Source organism: Aythya ferina (assembly GCF_964211825.1).
Source record: "Aythya ferina genome assembly, chromosome: 19".
Taxonomy (NCBI): domain Eukaryota; kingdom Metazoa; phylum Chordata; class Aves; order Anseriformes; family Anatidae; genus Aythya; species Aythya ferina.
In genome coordinates, this window is record NC_140309.1 from 13,054,466 (window position 1) to 13,074,795 (window position 20,330).

At 37.7% G+C, this 20,330-nt stretch overlaps 1 protein-coding gene across 6 annotated transcripts in view; it reads left to right on the top strand.

Annotated features, from left to right (window-relative positions):
• Positions 1-20,330, top strand: part of PITPNM3 (PITPNM family member 3) — a 79,680-nt gene that overhangs the window by 52,402 nt on the left and 6,948 nt on the right. For 5 of the 6 annotated variants that reach the window (XM_084493528.1, XM_084493524.1, XM_084493525.1 and 2 more), the window contains exons 10-18: positions 2,029-2,199; positions 9,327-9,521; positions 10,267-10,415; positions 12,550-12,666; positions 13,707-13,823; positions 16,040-16,188; positions 18,472-18,621; positions 19,485-19,668; positions 20,057-20,185. In XM_084493528.1, the coding sequence (XP_084349654.1) occupies positions 2,029-2,199; positions 9,327-9,521; positions 10,267-10,415; positions 12,550-12,666; positions 13,707-13,823; positions 16,040-16,188; positions 18,472-18,621; positions 19,485-19,668; positions 20,057-20,185 (1,361 nt within the window). The remainder of the gene's footprint in view (positions 1-2,028; positions 2,200-9,326; positions 9,522-10,266; positions 10,416-12,549; positions 12,667-13,706; positions 13,824-16,039; positions 16,189-18,471; positions 18,622-19,484; positions 19,669-20,056; positions 20,186-20,330) is intronic. The other variant, XM_084493529.1, reaches the window with a different exon arrangement.

The window sequence follows — 20,330 nt, forward strand, 5'->3', positions numbered from 1 at the left end:
AATAGGTTTAGCAAGACTTGAAAAGGTTCCTGCCTGTGCAAATGTGGGCTGAGTATGCATTTGGTTGCTGGGGTTTAATGTATTTTGCATATCTGACAATAACATATTTCAACAGCTTGCATGGGCTGAGTATTATTTGACACTACCAGCAGGATAATTTGGAGAAGCAGGTAGAAGTTTCCTCTTAAATATTAATTGAAAAGGAATGTCTTCCTTTCTTTCCTCTCCCATGTCACAAATTCCTTGTGGTCTCACATCGTGTCCTAGCTGTTTATGAGGTATGACAGGTATGACACCCCATTCTAGTTCTGTTCTGAGCAACTGGAATTTTCTCTTTTTCCAATAGTCCTGTGTCTGTCCCTGTTTGAAATAGATATATGAACATGTGCCTCATCTTTAGAATTAATGTTTTTCTGAACTTGAACCTCAGTGCTGAAGTATCATAGTATCATAAAATGTCTTGGGTTGGATGGGACTTTAAAATAATCTACTTCCAACCACCCACTAGATCTGGTTGGACAAGGCCCCGTTCAGTCTGGCCTTGAACACCTCCAGGGATGGGGCATCCAAAGCTTCTCTGGGCAATCTGTTCCAGTGCCTCACTACCCTTACAGTGAAGAACTTCCTCCTAATGTCTAAACTAAATCTATCCCCTTTTAGTTTAAGACCATTCCCCCTTGTCTTATCCTTATCTACCTGAGTAAAGAGTCCCTCTCCATCCTTTTAAGTATCTTTGAAAGGTTTTTGCTATGAACAATAAAAGGGTAATTTTCTTACCAATTTAAATAAAAACTTGCTGACACTCTGCTATAGCTTTTACAGAACAGAGATTGCTGCAAAGTACTGCTATGACCTGCATATGGCAACACTGCTTTGACAACTCAGAAGTAGTCTTAGAAGTTCAGAACTCGGTAACATCGATATAGTCTACATCAAGATTTTTCCCTGTATGCAATTAATAACAGCAAGCAACGGAATAAATATTCTTAGAGTCCTTCCAGCAACATGGGAAGGACTTGAGAAAATCTGTAAGAGTGTAGTGTTCTCTGATATAGGTAGTTCATTGTGACTGACTGCAGCAGAGAAAGTTGAACAGTGTCAAGTTTTCTCAGTGTGATTTTGCTGATGTACAAATACCTTTACTGCTGCTCTTGAAAATTAGAAAGAACCTAAGTAGTGTTCTTTGATTTTAATTTTTTTTATATCTATGATGGGTACTCTGATAAGAGATGTCATTTAAAATAGATTCCATTATATCTAATATTCAGTAACACTCTCCATAATGAATTCATCTACCCAGGCTGGCAAGATTCGGAGTGATTAAAGTGTGGTATAGCTCAATGAGAAGGGACTACACTGTCGTACAGATTTTATCCATCTTGTGTGATCACCCTTCTAAGTTATGCTGCAGTGCCCTGTAATCAATCAAAAGAATGCCCTGCTATCTGACTAAGTAGATGGTTAACAAATACCCATTTCCAGTTGCAGCCCCCAAAACTCTGAGAATTTTCATATCTTCAGCAAGAATGTTAAACATTGCTTTGAGTATGACTAGCTTCATTTCTAAGCGTTAGCTTTCATAAGGTGACTTCAGAAACTGCAATAATGTCACCTTTCTTCTCTGGATCTCATTTAGATTTCAGTCCTCTATGTGTAACAGGCCTGTTAAACCATTTTGCTGGTAAATATTTGAAGTGCTGAGAGCATCATAGTTGTAATGCTCAGTAACAAATTTACAAGACTTTTGAACTTCTTTTTACTTCGTTGCTTCTGTCTTGTTTCTCTGGCTCATCTTCGTGTCTGCTGCATGCCTACATCTGAGATTGTGATGTCTCTGTAAAATTCCTTTGCAACAAAATGCTCATTACAGAGGAAATTGTAACTGATTTACATAAATTTCTCATGGCCAGATATGTGCTAGTCTGGAGTTGCAGAAGACCATATTAATCATTTATATATGTATATACTCCTTGAAAATTGTGAAGGTGCAATACTGAACTCTCTTTCTCTGTTTGATTCTCATCCAAGTATGCCAGGTCCGCCCAGCCTGCAGCCAAGTTTACAGTTTCTTTCACTCTGCTGATCCGTCTGCCTGCAGACTTGAACCACTGTTGGAGAAAAGATTTCATCTCCTGCCTCCATTCAGTGTCCCACGGTACCAGAGATACCCACTGGGGGATGGAAGATCTCACCAGTTAGGTACAGTACTTATTTTCCATAGCTCTCTGTATCTATTCTTCTCTTAAGCTTTCTTTCCTTACACAGCTCAAGAGGATTTGAAATACAAATGTGCTTCCATGCTAAAAACTAGTGATCTGGGGCAGAAGGGTACAGATATATTTAGCAAATATCAAACCAAAGATCATTGAGAAAAACTGATTCTTGCATGTGAGCTTTTGGGATACTAGCTCTGTTAAATAGTGTTTGGAAAGTGAACCATTGCTTTAGATGAAGAGTCACTTGCATGCTTCCATGTCTTTGACTGAGTTGATTGATACCATCATTTTGGACTATTTATTTTTACAGTTAGTTGAACTTTGCCTACATATACCAGTTGTTTTAGATGTTGTTTCTCTTGGTTACTTGTAGTAGTTTTATTGCAGATATCTATTAAGACAAATTATAGCACTAGGAAAATTGTCTTTTGATCTGCTCTTTTGTTGTTAGACTATTAAATAGTAATGATATTCAGCAATTGATGTTTGAATCCAGGAAAAAAATAAACAGATTGATTGGGGAGGAAATAGAAAGACATGGATTTAAATTAAAAAAAAAAAAAAAAGGAATTGTGCTGTTGTGTTGTAACAATTATGTTTTGACTTTGCATATAAAAAAATGAGATAGTTGTACGAATGTGCAGTATCCTGACATGCCATATTATGCAAATAAGGAATTAATCAGTGTATGTGTATATGCATACACATTAGATTTATTCTTCTTGCTACACATTCAGACATGAATTGAGGCCTCAGCAGAATATTTCAAAAGGCTTTTCAGGATTTGGAGTCTCACGTTAAAGGCTAATACAGTAAAATGGCAGTGTTTTCTTTTTGTTAGAACTGGGTGAGTATAGATCATTGTGAGCCTCTTCTGTGCAGTGTGATACACACACATCCCTTCCTTTTCTCTGCCAAAAGTAGTGTGTATATTGGATGCCAATCAGTCTAAATCTGATTAAACCAATTTTTGAAAAACTACAGCAGATCTTTAATTGTATCATTTCACATCCATAACAACGTCCTATCTAGGAAAAGCTCAGCAGTACTAAGTTCTCAGATAAAAATTTGAAATAGGGCACTTCTATGCAATAGTTGTTCTTTATCATAGCATATAGTTCTTTCTGTTGTAGATGTGTTTAAGGAATAACAATAATTAGTATTCAGATTTAGTATTAGTCTGTAGTTTCAATAATAGTTAAAATGTAACTGGTGACATTAAAAAACATAACAGACTGCATTAGAACAACACAAATAATTTTATGAAAAAACATGATATTAAAGTACTTGGATTTTTTTTTAATTAGGAAATGAGATGGAATAGTCTTCTTAAATTCATTCAAAGACCAGTGTTCATATGAGTAGGTAAGCATTAAAAAGCATGAGAAGAGCAAGACTCATGGTTACACATGAGCTGCTGAGTTGTGTACATCTGTTGTGGGAATCCTACAAATGTTGATGACAAGGACAATATAAAATAGCGGTACTGACATTTGGTTTGGAAAACAAACATTCTGGTTCTACAAATGGGATTTATTTTCATTTTTACAACATGAGAGTCTATATTCTCAGTGTTTACTAGAAATCAAGGTTTCATTGGATGGTAGAGAGTCTAGGAGTGGCAGGTTTTTGACAGGATGAACTATCAGATTGTCACCTACTTTCAGCATGAAATGTAACAGCACAGGTTCAATAAAGGATTTGGAACAAATTCTAATGTACAGAAGAGAGATTAAGACTTTATCCTGAGAGGGTAAATGACTGTTCAAGTATGAATTTACCTGTAGCTGCTTCCTTACTGTCAGCAGTTTTGTTTTGCTGTCTAGTACAGAATTGTTCAACATCTTTATAGTTTCTGCCCTCAGCAAGTACGCTGATGACACAAAGCTGGGTGGAGTGAGTGGCACACCAGAAGACTGTGCTGCCATTCAGCGAGACCTGGACAGGCTAGAGAGATGGAAGAAAACAAATGAGGTTTAACAAGAGCAAGTGTAGAGTCCTGCATCTGGGAAGGAACAACCACGTGTATCAGTACAGGCTGGGGGATGACCTGCTGGAGAGGAGCTCTGAGGAGGAGGACCTGAGGGTCCTGGTGGACGACAGGTTGACCATGAGCCAGCACTGTGCACTTGTGGCCAAGAGGGCTAATGGGATCCTGGTGTGCATTAAAAGGAGCGTGGCCAGCAGGTCAAGGGAGGTGATCCTCCCTCTCTACTCTGCCCTGGTCAAGCCTCACCTGGAGTACTGTGTCCATTTCTGGACTCTCCGGTACAAGAAAGACAGGGATCTCCTGGAAGGAGTCCAGCAGAGGGCCACAAAGATGATACGGGGCCTGGAGCATCTTCCCTATGAAGAAAGGCTGGGAGACCTGTGTCTGTTCAGCCTGGAGAAAAGAAGACTGAGAGGGGATCTCATCGATGTGTGTAAATACCTGACGTGTGGGAGACAGAGGGATTTGGCCAACCTTTTTTCAGTGGTTTGCGGGGACAGGACAAGAAGTAACAGTCACAAGGTAGAGCACAGGAAGTTCCGCACCAACATGCGAAAGAATTTCTTCATGGTGAGGGTGACGGAGCACTGGAATAGGCTGCCCAGGGAGGTTGTGGAGTCTCCTTTTCTGGAGATATTCAAGGCCCGTCTGGATGCCTGCATGGGCAGCCTGCTCTAAGGAACCTGCTTTGGCAGAGGGGTTGGACCCGATGATCTTTCGAGGTCCCTTCCAACCCCTTCAATTATGTGATTCTGTGAATACTAAGGAATACCATAAGAAAAGCCTTAATATAGTCTCACCCACACCAATTTTCTTAACACTGTTAGCTAACTTTTAACACTGTTAGCTAACTTAACACTATTGCCAAGCCACTGAAAATCCTGCAGATCTGTCTTTTCCTCAGGAATTGACTAAGGAATAGCCAAGCTGTTGGACAGTCCAATCTATGGAATGTGTTCTCTCATCACCCAAGTGTCTGAATTTTCCTACTGCTTAGTTAGGCACAAAATTCTGTCTCTGAAACATATCTCAGGCTATCTGAATACTTCCCTTAGACTGCTTTTCATGTTGAAAATGTTGTGTTGCTTTATTTTACCAGCTTTGTTGTATTGAAATAAACTCTTCAGATACTATGATTCTTGAAGCGAGACTTTATAAGTGATTCGAGAACAAAGGGTTTATAAGTGATTTGAGAACAAAGGAACTTTTTTGGTTCTTCTAAGGCAGTGTGTCAGAAGATTCTCCTACAAAGCACATAAATCTGGAAACACTGTCTGTTGGACATATTATAGGTTGAGATATTCAGGTTCAAGGTCTAATGATCAGCAGGTGTTCCATGGTATGGTTTTGTATTAACTCTGCATATTTAACTGTTGCTGTGCTTTACATCTAAGCTATGTTATTTCAATGAATATGAAATCCTCCCATTTAAATGCACAACCTTAGAGATCCTCTTGGAATTAAAGATTCTTAATTCACAAAGGATTAATCCCTGTGACTGCACAGATTTTTTTTTTTTTTTTTTCATTTTCTCTGATACCTGGGCTTGTGAAAGCATTTCTCCAAATGGGAGCTTTCATGGTATTAACTTGGAATGGTAGTTTCCTAGTGAAATACAATGAAACCTAATTACACCAAACTGTATTATTGTTATGCACTGCCCAAAACAGCCTTTCCCGGTAACATTTCATGTCATTGCAGGATCTCATTCCCTATTACTTTTCTTATAAGAACAAATGGTTAATGTTTGTTTTTTTTGATTGGTTAGTATTTTTTTTGTTTTAAGTGTGAGGGCAAGGTACAAAGTTCAGATTGTGTTACAACACAGAGAAAGACACGTTGTCTTGACTTTTATTGGACAGCACCTTTCTCAATTTTTGCCTATTCAACATTTAGAATGCTTTTGTGATCCTTTACTTTGTGACAGATCCCTGATTTGCCACCACTCGTGTTTTTGACACCACTAGCATGTAGGATGTAATTTCTTTTTGCTTTGCTGCTTGTGGCATGGGGAGGGTTAAAAATATGGTCACTGTGTGTTTACTGAAAACACCTGGATTCAACTTACCCTACTTTTTAGACATTTGACATAGCAGAATGTAGATAATTTTCTTTCCTATTTACACTTAATAAAGAGTCTTTGAGCTTCTGTCACATTTCATTTTGCAGCACAATTGAAATAAATGCAAATTTCTTCTCTTGCAAAGTTTTATTTATAAGGAGTATGTAGGATTGCCAAATGGTGTGCTTCGTTATGGGTAGATAGAAGTCAAGGTCTAAAAGCACTGTATTTCTCTGATTGTATATAGAGAAATTAATGAATTGTTAATTTTGTCTGAATTGCCTGGCCGTGAGGAAGTTGCTTTGCCTCTTTGTCTGTGATGCAACTATCATAATTACCCGAGCTGGGACTTTGTGAAATGATCTGCCTTTGTTATCAAGCTTGATAAGTAAAAATAGTTAGACTAGTAATAAGAACCTATAATGATAAGTGATAATAGCCTCTAAAGGCTCTTAGAGAGCCTTTAGATCAGATCCTTGGAGCCTTTAACCTCAAATCCTGAGTCATGTGATACTCAGTTTCATGAAAAAGATTATTTTTGGAGGGAAGTGTCTTTTTCAGTTACTGTATTGGAAGAATAATGAAAATTCTCCTCCTTCACCATTCAACAAAAACCCATCTTCCAGAGATGAAAGCAGACTGCCCTACCTGCTTTACATAAAGCTGATTGAGGAAATATGAGAGAAAGGCATTTTTGGCAGTTTTCTTCCATTTTATTGATTTGGTCTCTTCAAAAGAAGAATGGTTACTCAAAATAAAAGTATTAGGAAATAAACAAAATACAAAGCTCCAGATTCTTACCGAGTGGTTGGTAAGCCAGCTAATAATTTGGAAAAGTCAAACAGTGTGTTGGCTGACATGTTTTCTATTTTGTGCAAAGTTATTATTTTTAATTCTGTCTCCATCTGCATTTTTGTGGGAATGAAGAACTGAATCTCAAACTTTTGAAAACTTCTGACAGAGAAGGAAGGATTGAATTATAATCAATTTACATTAGTTTCAGTAGAGCAACAACAATTTGGAGGTAGAGAATTTTAAAAGGCACAACAACCCTTTTTATTGAAGTTAATTTTTACCACCAGAGAGGGGAAGCAGAACATATGTGTCAGAAAACTGCCAACCACAAGCACTTTCTGGAGGCATCATTTTTTTTTTTAGCTCTCATTTACAGAATTTATTGCACTTTCTGTGGAATTTCCTGTTGATTGCAGTTTGATTCAGGTTACTGGTTCAGATAGACCCCTAACAGAGTTGCATCTTCCTTGTTCCTTACTCCATATGTCTGTGGATTCTACTGCTCTATCATCTCTTCAGTGAGCTGATTTGCTGTGATACTTCAGGGCAATGTGGTTTGGAGTTTGTTGTCAGAAAGACTAAGTGCATACTGGTTCAGTGTTTAGAATGACTTAGAATAGAACTTTTACTTCCTTGTACCTCTTGTTTTGCTACAAAGAGCATATAATATCTCCCCATCTTAAGAGGTAGGTTATAAGAAAGCAGCACTGTTTTTAATTTTCAGTTGTCTGTGTTAGAGGTTATGGTTTGCCTGAGACAAGGGAAATAGTAAGATTGTACTTCTATCTTTTTCACCTTCATTAATCTTTCCTACAGCCACACATAACTTTCCTTGTGTGGCATCAGAAAGATTCCTTTGAAAGAACGGTTCATTTTTTTAATGAAACTCAAAATACAGATTCCCATGGAAAAAAATGATTGAATATATTCTTTTGAAACTTTATACCAATCATGAAGTGTAAGAATTTAGTTGCTTCTCTGGTTCAATCTGGTCTATCTCCTTGTGTTGTCTCATGCAGTTGAGATATTCAGGCTTATGTCAAAACAAGACAACCTTTCCAGCCATGCCTGCTTTTTGGAAGGGATGAATTTGTAGGGAGCTATGAAGCTATTCCTTTTCATTCAATGCTGACAAGTTTTAACAGTTCTGATATCTATAGACATTTATACTCCCAGTGTATTTTTGCAAGCAATGATGTTACTGTAAACAACTTTTATGTTTAAGTTCTTAAAAAATCCTGTTGTGTTCTCCTCTGTGTACCATTGAGGTGTCCTTTGCACTAAGAGTTGGTAACACTTGAAAAGTTGGAAAAGAAACTTACCCTAGGCCTCCACTATGTAAAGAAATGTATGACGTAGTCCCTAACCCATGGCCACCTGAAAGATGAGCACAGTGTGATCAGTTGTCTGAATGGGACTGAAAAATGCTCAGGAATAGAGCAATATGTCGTCAAGGTCCCTCTGCTTTCTTTTTTATCATGTGCATTGAACTGCTTCCCCTTTTCCCTTTGTTGACTACATTTTAATCTCTCCAAGAGGTTTGTTCTCTGAAAAAACTATAGAGGAGTCAGCTGCTTTTGATGTGCACTTTGCTGTACATCCTGTCTCAAAGGTACCTTGTGGAGCTTCTGCCTTTGCTGGGTGCAGCAGGGATGTGCAGGCTACATCGGTAATACTTTTATTTAAATGCACATCTGTTCTTTGAACACCTCAGGAGTGTTGCAGAACACCTCAGGATGAAAGCTTTCTTTTGTTTCACTAAGTAGAGGTGTTAAGCATGGCCCATAGCTCATCTGTCAGAGTGGCATGAATAAATGAGAATTCTGTTCCATTTGTGAAGATGTAACGGTCTCTTTCTCTAGTCCTTTCGCTCACCTCAGGAAAATGAGGAGTGTCACAGACTCCAAGGGTTGCATAGCTCTTCTTAGAGAGTGACTTTAAAATAGGCAACGTTGAGTGAGAGGCAGCCTCCCAACAGAACTACGCATTTTGGAAGATCTTAGATGCCATTGCATTTTTATGGCAGTAGGGTATGCTTTCTCCATTTAGTTGTGTTGTCTTGTGCTGCCCTTCTCACTCTGAAGGAGTTTCATCTGTGGTCATTAAATCTGATGTTGTTAAGGAAAATGATCGTTGGCTTTATATTTTAAAAATATATATTTCAAAAATAATTTCAAAGCCATGTTGTTCATCCCATTGTTTTTTTGTTGGTGGTGGTGGCTGTTTTTTGTTTTGTTTTGTTTTTCATTTCTATGACCTGCAGGTGATGCCATCCAAAACCACAGTGCTCTGTTCCTTGAGAACAGCTCTTTGAATATAACTCTTGCTCAGGAGAGTCCTGAATCTCCAAACACATCTAATCAACCACAAGGAAAAGAGAGAAAGTTGAGCTTGGCCAGCACAAACAGCGAAAACTCAGGGTCAACAGAGAGCTTGCCATCAGCATACTTCACCAACAGTGAGTGAAGCCTGGTGACGTGCGCTGTCTGATATAGCAAATGCACTTTCCCTATATCCTTTCTGTGGAAAACTTTATTATGAAAAGGAAAATAACTTACTTGAAAATCTGGGGAGAATGAGAACAGCCTAAGTTGCTGTGGTTTTAAGTAACACAATTTAACTTCCTTTTTCTGTTTGTAATAATTTAGATAAAATAATGGAAGTGAAGTCACAATTCTATATTAAAATGGCACTTGGAAATAGTTATTAAGGGTTTCATACTAACTTGGGTTTAGAAGCATGGTCCAGGCATGAAGAAATATAGATAGATAAGAATTGTTACTCATAACTATAAGTGCTATAGATCATTATATTCTCCTGTTACAGACTGTAGACACATATCAATAGCGTATTCATTGTTTGCGAAGCATTTGCAACTCTTACTCTGTAACACGATCAGAAACTTAACTGGTCTTTCACTGTACATTTCCTATGGACCAGGAAGCAAAGGGAATCATGGTAAGATAACCTCTGCTTCCCAAAACTTGGAGGGCTGTTTTGACTGCAGACATTTAAGGGATTATGCAGTCAGTGAAAACAGTACATTTGTGTTTGTTTGATGCCTTTAACAGACTCTAAATGGCAGGATTAAAAAAGCAGAAGATTTTATTTTGTTATCTAGCTTAAACATAAAAACAGCAAGAGATTTGCTAAGATATCTTTTAGAAATGTGATACTTTTTTTCCTTTTGTTTTATTTTGTAGTTACTGCAAAGTGGTGGGGAACAAAACGAATTGATTATGCCTTGTATTGTCCAGATGTACTGACAGCATTTCCAACTGTGGCCCTGCCACATCTCTTCCATGCCAGCTACTGGGAATCAACAGACGTTGTGGCATTCATTTTGAGACAGGTCATTGATCTCTTTCTTTCTCTCTCTACAGCAAATATCCCTCTCAAAATTAGAGGGAATAAGGAAAAATTAGGAGACTGAAACTGAAGCGTGTAAGAAAAAACAGTTGCTTAGCAGTCTCTCCTATAACTGTACTAGTGTATTTACAGGCATTGTGTGCACTGTCTCAGAAATGATTTCTGAGGCATACGATGAGTCTCTTGTTCCTACTGTTCCAGTATTTAGACAGCAGCTGTGAGTGACCTAGAGTTAACCATGTTCTGATCTCTAGAGAAAGTCATGAAGCTGAGAAATCTCACCTGGGTTGAAAAAAATTTAGTGGATTTGAATGTGACCTGCAGGATAAGTGGCCAAGAAACCAAGGTCCCTCCCATAGAAGCTAGGTACAAGCACTTTAATTTGTATTAACTCAGGAATCAGTGTATTTTTTACATCCAGTGAATGATGAAATTATGTTTTTAATTGATGAAATTCTAAGGCTTCTTCAGCCGCTCACTGTCCTTTCAAAGCATCCTTTGGTATATCTAATTCCATTCAAAATGTAATAAACTTTGTTTATAACTAGTGTCACCAAAATCAATGCAAAGTAAAAGCTGTTTATGGGTTTTTCATGAAACAGAACAGCCTCCAGAACAGGAATCTTATTTGTTGTTCATCCCAAAGTAGAGAAGTGTCTTCTGGAAGTGTCAGGATGCAGATACCTGTTTTATTCTCCTGAAAAGTCTTAGATATTTGCATGTGGATGTTTCTGCTCTCCTTTGCAGCTTTCTTAAAGCTCTTGTCATCTCTTTCTCTCGGGATTTTTTTTAACCTTGAGTCCATCAGAACATTCTTGCATATCACCTTTCAAATGCCTCCCTAAGCGTATTGCTGATACTTTTCTGTCAGCAATCATTCCTGCTTTATTCTTGCTTTCTGTTCATCCTTATTAAGTTGCAGTGTTTTGTCTTATCTAGCCTTATATGTGCATTCACACATTTGGAACGTTCCTCTAAAGCAATATGTGAGTTTGTAACACTACATAAAGGACTGGTTAATTTCAGCAAATGATGGACATTCTGTCTTGCTACCTGTTAAGGTTAAGGCTAGTGACTCATAAATGCCCTATAGGAATATATTTCCTATATATGCCCCCTGGTGAATGGAATTTATGACAATTTTTTTAAAAAACACACTGGCCTTCCAGCCTTACTCTGATCTGTTGCAAGCCAATTGCTTTTCTGTGGCTGAATGCAACATAATTTTACTTGATGGACACATCAGACAGCTTTCAAAGGGATTTCAGGCCACCATTCCAGATGGCACCAGGGTTGGAAAACTTCAGCATAGAAAGCCAACTGTCCAACTTGATTCATTTTCGGCTAGCATGTGAAAAATACAGACAAGCGATTTCTCATTCAAACTGAACTAGCCTCAAGCTGTCCCTGGTCCCATTATGGAAGCTGCAAGCCATGTCTTGCTGAAATTTGTGGGTTGGCTCTAATATATGAGTTGAACACGCAAATTTGTTGGTTAAGTGTGTGATATTTAGGTCATAAGGAAATGTAGCTTGCATGATGTGACAGGCTTTTGCATGTTCACAAACTATAGTCCTTTTACCTTCAGATTAAACCATGTCACCAGCCACAAGCCAAATCTCGTTCCTGTTCCCTACTGCAGTGGTGAGTAATAGCCAGAAGGCAATAGGAAACATTGTCTGGGCCTATGAATAGAAAATCGTTACAGATAGAGTCAGAAATCTGACCTCTGCTCAATAAAGGGCATTAACAAGTCTTAAGGAGCCACGGTCTTAAGGAGCCTTACTGACTTTGCAGACAATGAGGAGTGTCTCTTGTATCATCCTAATGTTTGTGTGGTTCAGGGAAGGATTTGAATGTAAAAAAATGTGCATGCTGTGGTGTGAATGGAAAAGCTGTTTATTAAGGACCTGAGCTTAACCATATAGACAAATAAAATGCTTTCACTCTTTTGGCCAGTGCTTAACGTGAACATATGGTCTGTGCATCTTTCTGCTCTGCTTGTGCTATCCGCTCTGCAGTGTCATTCAGCAGGGGCAGCAGTGTACTCCTTTCCTTGCCAATTAAAGGACTCTCCAAGCAACACATGGCTTATAAAAACATTAATATCATTTCAGGTGATGAGGTATGAAAATGTAAATTTCAAGGAGAACAACAGCCTGGATCCAGCAACACTAAGCCCATCTAATCCACGAGAAAAATGGCTCCGTAAAAGGACACATGTCAAATTGAGAGTAAGTATAAATCTGAATATCCATGGTAGCTATAGAAATTGGGTTTGGCAGCAATTTAAATGGAGTCTAATCTCCTAAATTGTGAATTTTACATAACTTAAAGCTGTTAACATAATCCAGAGACAAATAAATTAACAGTTAGGAAATAGGAACAATTTATTCTTGGTTTATCATTACACATTGGGAGAAAGTGTATTTCTTTCTTTAAATAACTGAAGGGCCTTACATTTCAGTTAAGCAAAGAGGTTGTTCTTCTATTTTCTTGTATGATAAATGAATCTATGACCCAAGAAAACATATTTTCTTTCTTTAGATGCCACTTCAATTATAAGTATCAATTAAAGGCTTAAATAACAAATAAATAAAATTCATGACTTGAGAAATTTCTTTCAGATATCACTGAAATCCTGACCTTTTTGCCTTAGCAAAATTACACTGTTAATTTTTAGACAGTTTTTTAACAAGTTTTGAATGCTGCTATAAGTGCTGATAAGGATTCGTTGTGCTCCAGAGCATAAGTGCATACCAGGTTAAATATGACATTCAATCAGTAAAAGCTTGTGTCCAATCTATGCTAAAAATGTATTCTCAGTTTGAAAGATGTGCCAAGTTGCAGATACTCTTCCCATTCATCAGTTAAAAGTTTCTTGGGGGAGGATTGTTTGTTTTTTAGTGTGAAAAATTTGAGCTACTGAAAATAAGTGAAAGTGCCTCATAAAAGGAATGTTCTGCATGTAATTATGTGGATCTATGGCACCACTTGTTCTGAAAGGTAATTGGCATTTCCTTTAAAAGTACTCTCTTCTTTGGTCATTTTGGGTGTCCTCAACAGAATCTCTATTCAGGAATGCACCATTAATGGAATCTTGGCCATTCCTGAAAGCCCAGTTTTGACAGGTACTCTAAGGTGCACTGGGATGTACCTCAAACACACTGTCTTGGACTGTGTTTCTGTCTTACTGTTCATAACAGCATAATAGAGACAATAGCCTTACTATAAAAGCAAACTGTACCCTTCCCACCTTTTGCTCTCATTTCAGAATGTGACTGCTAATCATCGAGCTAATGACATCATTGCAGTAGAAGATGGTCCTCAGGTACTAGTTGGGCGCTTTATGTATGGGCCTCTGGACATGGTAGCTTTAACAGGTGAAAAGGTAAAATCTGTTTCCTGTTTCCTTATTTTTCTAAAATAAGTGTTTACTAGAAATAGTTGTTGAATGTAATGCACATGTAGTTCATAGTACCAAAGAAAGTCTTACAGTGAGGGATTACGTCACTAGTCTGCCATCACTTCAGCAAAAATATTCTGTAAGCACACTCTCTGGATAGCTGACATTTTTCCCAGCTATCATCATTTTTACGTGATGCTGGCCATCTCCTCTTGTTACTGAAAAGCATGCTGGGTAGCCATCGCTGAACCCGTCCTGTGTTTACACTACCTACTGCAGAAAATTAGCTTGTTGAGGAAGGACAAAAAAAGTATTTATTAACAGTTGGCAAATCACTAGAAGAAAAATGTACATCTTCCTTTCAAGGTAATACAAGTAGATAAAGGAATAGTGATGCTGTAGGTTAGGTTGCTATTGTTTCTCATACATGGAAGAGTAAAGATCAGTTGTAGAATTGAAGAAGTAATGTGCCATGGTTGGAACCATCTGTGCTCCTAGCGCTGCCTGCAGCAGCCAGGCTTAAAACTAGCAAAGCCAAACATTAAGTGAACTCTTTGTTCATATTCAATAGACTGTAAGAGCTTTTATGGAAATTAGCAGAGCGTTGTTGCTGAACTTAGGGTAAAAATGAAGCTTGGAGACTTCGCTTTGCTTGTTTTGTGCCCATGCTGCTAAGGTGATGCATTAACCTCATGCTGGGTTGAGCATTCAGCTTCCTGCTTTTCAACATTGGGCAGTCTACTTTTAGTAGACTGCACTTAAATAATGACTCTGATAACAGCTTTATTTATGGTAAATCTCCTTTGTTCTCCATCTTCTTTTGCACTGTTTAGGAAACTGGCTATGGAAAGACTTCTGCCTACCTTTTTTCATGTTACTAAGCAGGAAGTGGTATTTCAGGTAGAAAAACCTAAGGATTGTGTTGCCATGCATTAGAAATGATCCTCTCACTGTTGCAAATGTACTCAGGCTCCTGGCTTCAAAATATTGGAGTTAAGATGTTGGCTGAGTTACATATAAGCTAGATATATTGCACTCAGCCAGAGTAAAGCTCTTGCTTTTGAGATCAGCATTTACATTCTCACTCTCTGCCTACATCACAATGAAATTATTGCACTCTTCTTATGTTAAATTTTGTATGTTAAATTTTCAGAGGTAACTGGAAAAAAAAAAAAAAAAACTTTAGTGAAAGACAGGAATCTTTCGAAATTGTGTTATAGAATGCATTTGGAAGCCTTGACCAGTGTCTTTGAGTTGATAGTCTAGATTGCATCATTCAACTGAATTGCTTCCATCCCTAGCAGAGACCTCACTGTAAAATGTTTTCCATTCAGCCTCAACTATAGAGATCTTGAGTGATGCCTGTCTGAAAGATGGTTCATGTGACAAAGAACTCTTCTACAGTCACAAAAAGCTATGTCAGCTGCTGCTGTGTGTTGGCTTGAAATACAGTATACAATATCCCGTACCTCTGTCACTGCTGGGCTTCATCAGTTAACTCCACACGACTTAAGTGATGTGCTGCTTCTAAGATTCTATTGCAATATTCAGCATGCCTTGTACTGGTACAAAGTGAACTATCATCATGGGTAATGGTTATACTTCTAAGACAATCACTGCTTCAATCTTATCCTGTTGTTTTGTTGTGTTGTTGTTTGGCTGTTCTGTTTTAAAAAACACCTTAAAGCATCCCCATCACTTGAGTGACTTAAGTTGAAGAAAAGCACTGATGAAACCTCTTCAGGGAAAAAAAAAAATCTTGATACTTTGAGATGTGTAGGCTTTTTGTTTGAAAGCAATGTTATGATTTGAGAAAGATTTCATCTTTTAATAACCAGCTGATTTTTTTCCCTTTTGTAGGTTTAGTATGCAAAAACTTAATACACACACGCAAGCTGAAATGATCTTTTTTCCAGTTTGATGTTCCTCCTGAAGTCCTGAGCTCTATATGCTCTTGACATTGGCAATGCTAAGATGGGTGCTTTAAATGGTCAAAGCAACAGTAAACTCTTGTACTGTGTGTTAGGAAACATTTCTAATTGAGAGGATCCTCTATGAAGTTTTTATTGAGTTTTAAGGTTCCTTGAAACTTTGTTAGCTTTTGGTACAAGACACAATTGGAGATACTAATGGGATGTAGGCTTGGCAGGTCTTGTGTGATAGTAGGCACCCTCTGTGTACCTGTTGTATTGTTTTTGCAGGTTGATATCTTCATAATGACTGAGCCATCTTCAGGTAGATGGGTGTACTTTGACACAGAGATATCCAACAGCAGTGGCCGGATATCTTACAGCATACCCAAACAAAAGAGATTGAGAGTTGGTGTGTATCCCATCAAAATGGTGGTCAGGTAATAACTCTAAGCTGGAACTACAGGTGTGATGGGCTCTTGTGATCAGGAAGACATCGACATGTACAAGATTGAAGTGTGTATGGAGGGGAAATTTGGTCAGTTCTATATTAAACAACAGATTTCTGTGTGGCTTTAGGCAGATAATTTAATTTCTTTGTGCTTCAGCTGTCCAGTGACAAATTTAATTATTTTTCTTGGTTTTCTTGCTGTGTTATCAGTTTAGATTTGAAACAGTGGTCATCTGTTTACTGGCCAGCTTACAGGTGTCCTGCCCAATGGGTCTTAACTATCCTTCCTGCAACACAAAACTTCAACATAATTCAATTTAGTGCAAAATAAGATGACTGGATGACTATTCAGTTTTCTTATGGCAAGAGTGTATGATTTGGTTTATTTCAGAGCTTCTTCATTGGAGAAAAGATTGCTGAAGGGTATGGCTTCATGTTCTTCAAGCCAATAAGAAGCTTTTATTGTTGAAATTAACAGTAGAGGATGTACTGTCTTATTCTCAGCCAGCAATGTGTGTGTTGATAGCAGGCTAATTGAAAGAGTCGCTTTAATTCTGTACATAAGAATGTTTATTCTAAACTGGGGGGAAAAAAGTATCTCAGAGTAACGTTTTATTGAAGTCAACTCCCCTGGTTTTCCTGTATTTGAAAAAAATACCGTGTTGTCATGTATAAAAAGTGAAAATGTATGAAGTAAGATTTGTTGGCATAGGTGCAAGACTAGGGTAGCTGTGCTTTTAAAAATTTTGATGTTTAATTCCTGTGCTGAATTAAAATAAATAAATAAATAAATAAATAACTTTAATTTAGCGTTGCACTTAGAATTAAATCACATACCCAAATAGAAAATAGTTTTACAGTTTTCTTTGAGTCTCTACTTTGGAGGCACAATCAGAGTGATGAATTCAGTTGAAATTGAACGTGACATTATCCACCCATTAATCAAGTCCAAAGTCAATTTTCAGTCTTGTGTAGTGCTAATGGAGGAAGAAATATTTTATTTCAGTGTTGTATAACAAACCATCAATTTATGAAAAGACAGTTACATGAACATAAATTAAGGTGTACAGGGAAGCTAAGTACCCATGGGCATTTAGACTGCAGGAATGAGTTTCAAACAGGAATCAGAGTTGTCCTGCCTTTGCCTGTTAAGCTGTAATGTAATTTGCACATATTTTAAGAATCTTCATCATCATATATAAATTTCTATATCATACGGTGATCATCTTTTTAAAGGAAGGACAATGTGGTCTTCGGATCACATTTTTTTAAGGACCATGATATCGTGGAATAATAAGACTTCGGATCACTTTGTGCTTTATTAGAGTCCAGACCTCTTGGGGAGGTCGTCATGAACAGAAGGTGGCATGGCATCTCACATATCTTTCTATATGAAAAGCCATCTGCAATTGCATTTTTCTGTTGGCTTGGTTCTGTTTAGGGGTAGGTTATTTTGGTTTGTTTTACTTTTCTGGATTGGCATTTCCATTGTAATTTGAAATGATAGAGAGATGGCTAATGCTAATATTATTCTATTGGTTATTTAGTGGAGAAAAGCTGATAGTCATAAGCAGAAAGATGCCAATAAAAGGTACATATCAGTTCTTCCCTCGTAATTTCTGAGAATTTGCCAGTAATTGTAGACTGTTGGGGAAAAAAAAAAAAAAAAAAAAAAAAAGCTAATTTCTGCCAGAGGAGGTTTAGGTTGAATATTAGGAAGAACTTTACCAAAAGGGTTGTTAGGCATTGGAATGAGCTGCCCAGGGAAGTGGTTGAGTCACCATCCCTGGAGATCTTTAAAAGACATTTAGATGTAGAGCTCAGTGATCTGATTTAGTGGATGACTTGTTAGTATTAGGTCAGAGGTTGGAGTAGGTGATCTTGGAGGTCTTTTTCAACCTAGATGATAATGTGATTCTGTGTGCTATGTAGATCCACAGAGAATTCACATATTATCTATGTGTATATGTAGACAGATAGCATCCAAAGTTTGAGTTCTTAAGTTTTTTGGTGTTTGTTTTTTTTTTTTTTTATGAATTGTTATATGTATTTGTACAAATGCAATTTCTTATTAACATCAGCTTCCAAATTTCATATTGGAAAGCAATTTCCTAAAAGTTTAGGTTTTAATTGCCCCACATAGGACTGAAATCAGAATACCTACTTGATAGAGATATTTGAAACTGCAGATCTAGACAGTCCTTAACTAGAATGTGCAGAAAATATTCTCACACTATGCTTGTAAAAAGTGTTTATTCCTTTGGCTCTCCAGAGGGGACCAGAGCAGTGCCACAAGCTATCTGACTGTGCTTCCCCGAGGAATGGAATGTGTTGTGTTCAGCATTGATGGTTCATTTGCAGCAAGTGTTTCAATTATGGGAAGTGATCCCAAAGTCCGAGCTGGGGCTGTTGATGTTGTCAGGTAAGTGAAGTTTTCATGCTTCGCTTTCTCAATCTCTGACTTTTCTGTTTGAACACAATAGGGGGGAATGGAACAGAATATATAATTTTTTAAACTAAGGATGCAAAAATTCTTTGAAGGCTAGAATGCTTTGCAGGTATGTTTCTGCATTTGCTTGGACAACAGGCCTGCCTGATTTTCAGAGGAATCTTAGAATGCTATGGTTTACTTGGAAATTTGTAGTTTAAGTTGGATAAAGATTGAAAATTGCGTATTCAAATGAACATGGTGTTAAAGTGCGAGTAATTAATTAATAATGATTCCAATTGTTACTGTGGTTAGCAAAGAGTGTATTTTGTGTTTCACTAACTTCAAGTAAGGACATACTTCTGCTCCAGAAATACCAAGCGCCATGAGCATAGGAGAGTTTTATGGATGAAAAGTCAGAATGCTTTTAATTCATTCTTGCAAGTCTGTTAACACTGCACTGGGTGAGGAAGTACAACTCACATTTTGGAATGCAGAGATGCCAGTTGTCAAGAATTTTCCATTTCCTTCATTTAAAATGACAGAATCTCGCAATACATTTCAAAGGTAGGAGGACTTGAGGTACAGCAAAGGGACTATTCTAAATCCATTTTTAAATAGCTATTATGTTTTACATAACTTATTGTATGAGACTATCACTTGCTTTATTCTATCTCCCTCAAGATGTAGATATAATTGCATAATTTCTCACTAGGAGCAGACAGGGTGCTTTCTACCTGTTGAAGGGTCATGTCTGACTTCTAACTGGGTCCATGCTGAGCAAAGAAATACTAACCTGTCTTTTGGGCATTATTTCTTTTTCTGCATCTATGTAATTTATCTGTTGTTTCTGACAGACATTGGCAGGACCTGGGGTATCTGATTATCTATATTACTGGCCGTCCAGATATGCAAAAGCAGCGTGTGGTTTCATGGTTGTCTCAACACAATTTCCCACAAGGAATGATCTTCTTCTCTGATGGACTCGTTCATGACCCACTGCGACAAAAGACTATTTTTCTACGGAATCTCATGCAAGAGGTACTAGAAAGAAGTTTATATCCTTGAAACCTTTTTCTAGAGGATATCATTGACTGAACAGTAAATCCTATTGGCCATTATAAAGTATTTTTGCCATTCCTCCTTTCTTTTCTTACTTTTCAAAGAATAGGAAATGCTAAATAAAATATCCAAAAGTACCTCCTGGCATATGGTATTACAAATAAATCGATGAACTACTTATTCTTTTCTCTCTGCATATTTGTAATTCTGCTGGCATGCAGGCAAACAGCTTTAGCTGTGTGTGGTTTACAGCATTTGTTAACAGTGAGTTTGCCTGTTGCTTCGATGCTAAACAAGTGCCATCCTTGTAGTGCATGCTGTTCAATAGTCAGAGCATTAACTTTGGAAGTAATATTATTTTTTTCAGTGCCACATCAAAATCTGTGCTGCATATGGTTCCATGAAAGATATTTCTGTTTACAATGTCTTGGCTCTGTCACCATCCCAGATCTACATAGTTGGACGTTCAACAAAGAAATACCAGGCACAGTGTCAAGTAAGTAATTGTTGCTGCTCAACCAGGAAGTCCTTGGGAGGAGTAAGGAAATGCATGTGCGTGAATGTATGCACGCACACACGTGCACACACACGCAAGATAAAGAGCAGGGACAGTCTTTCAGAGAAAGAAGGGCAGTTTTGGT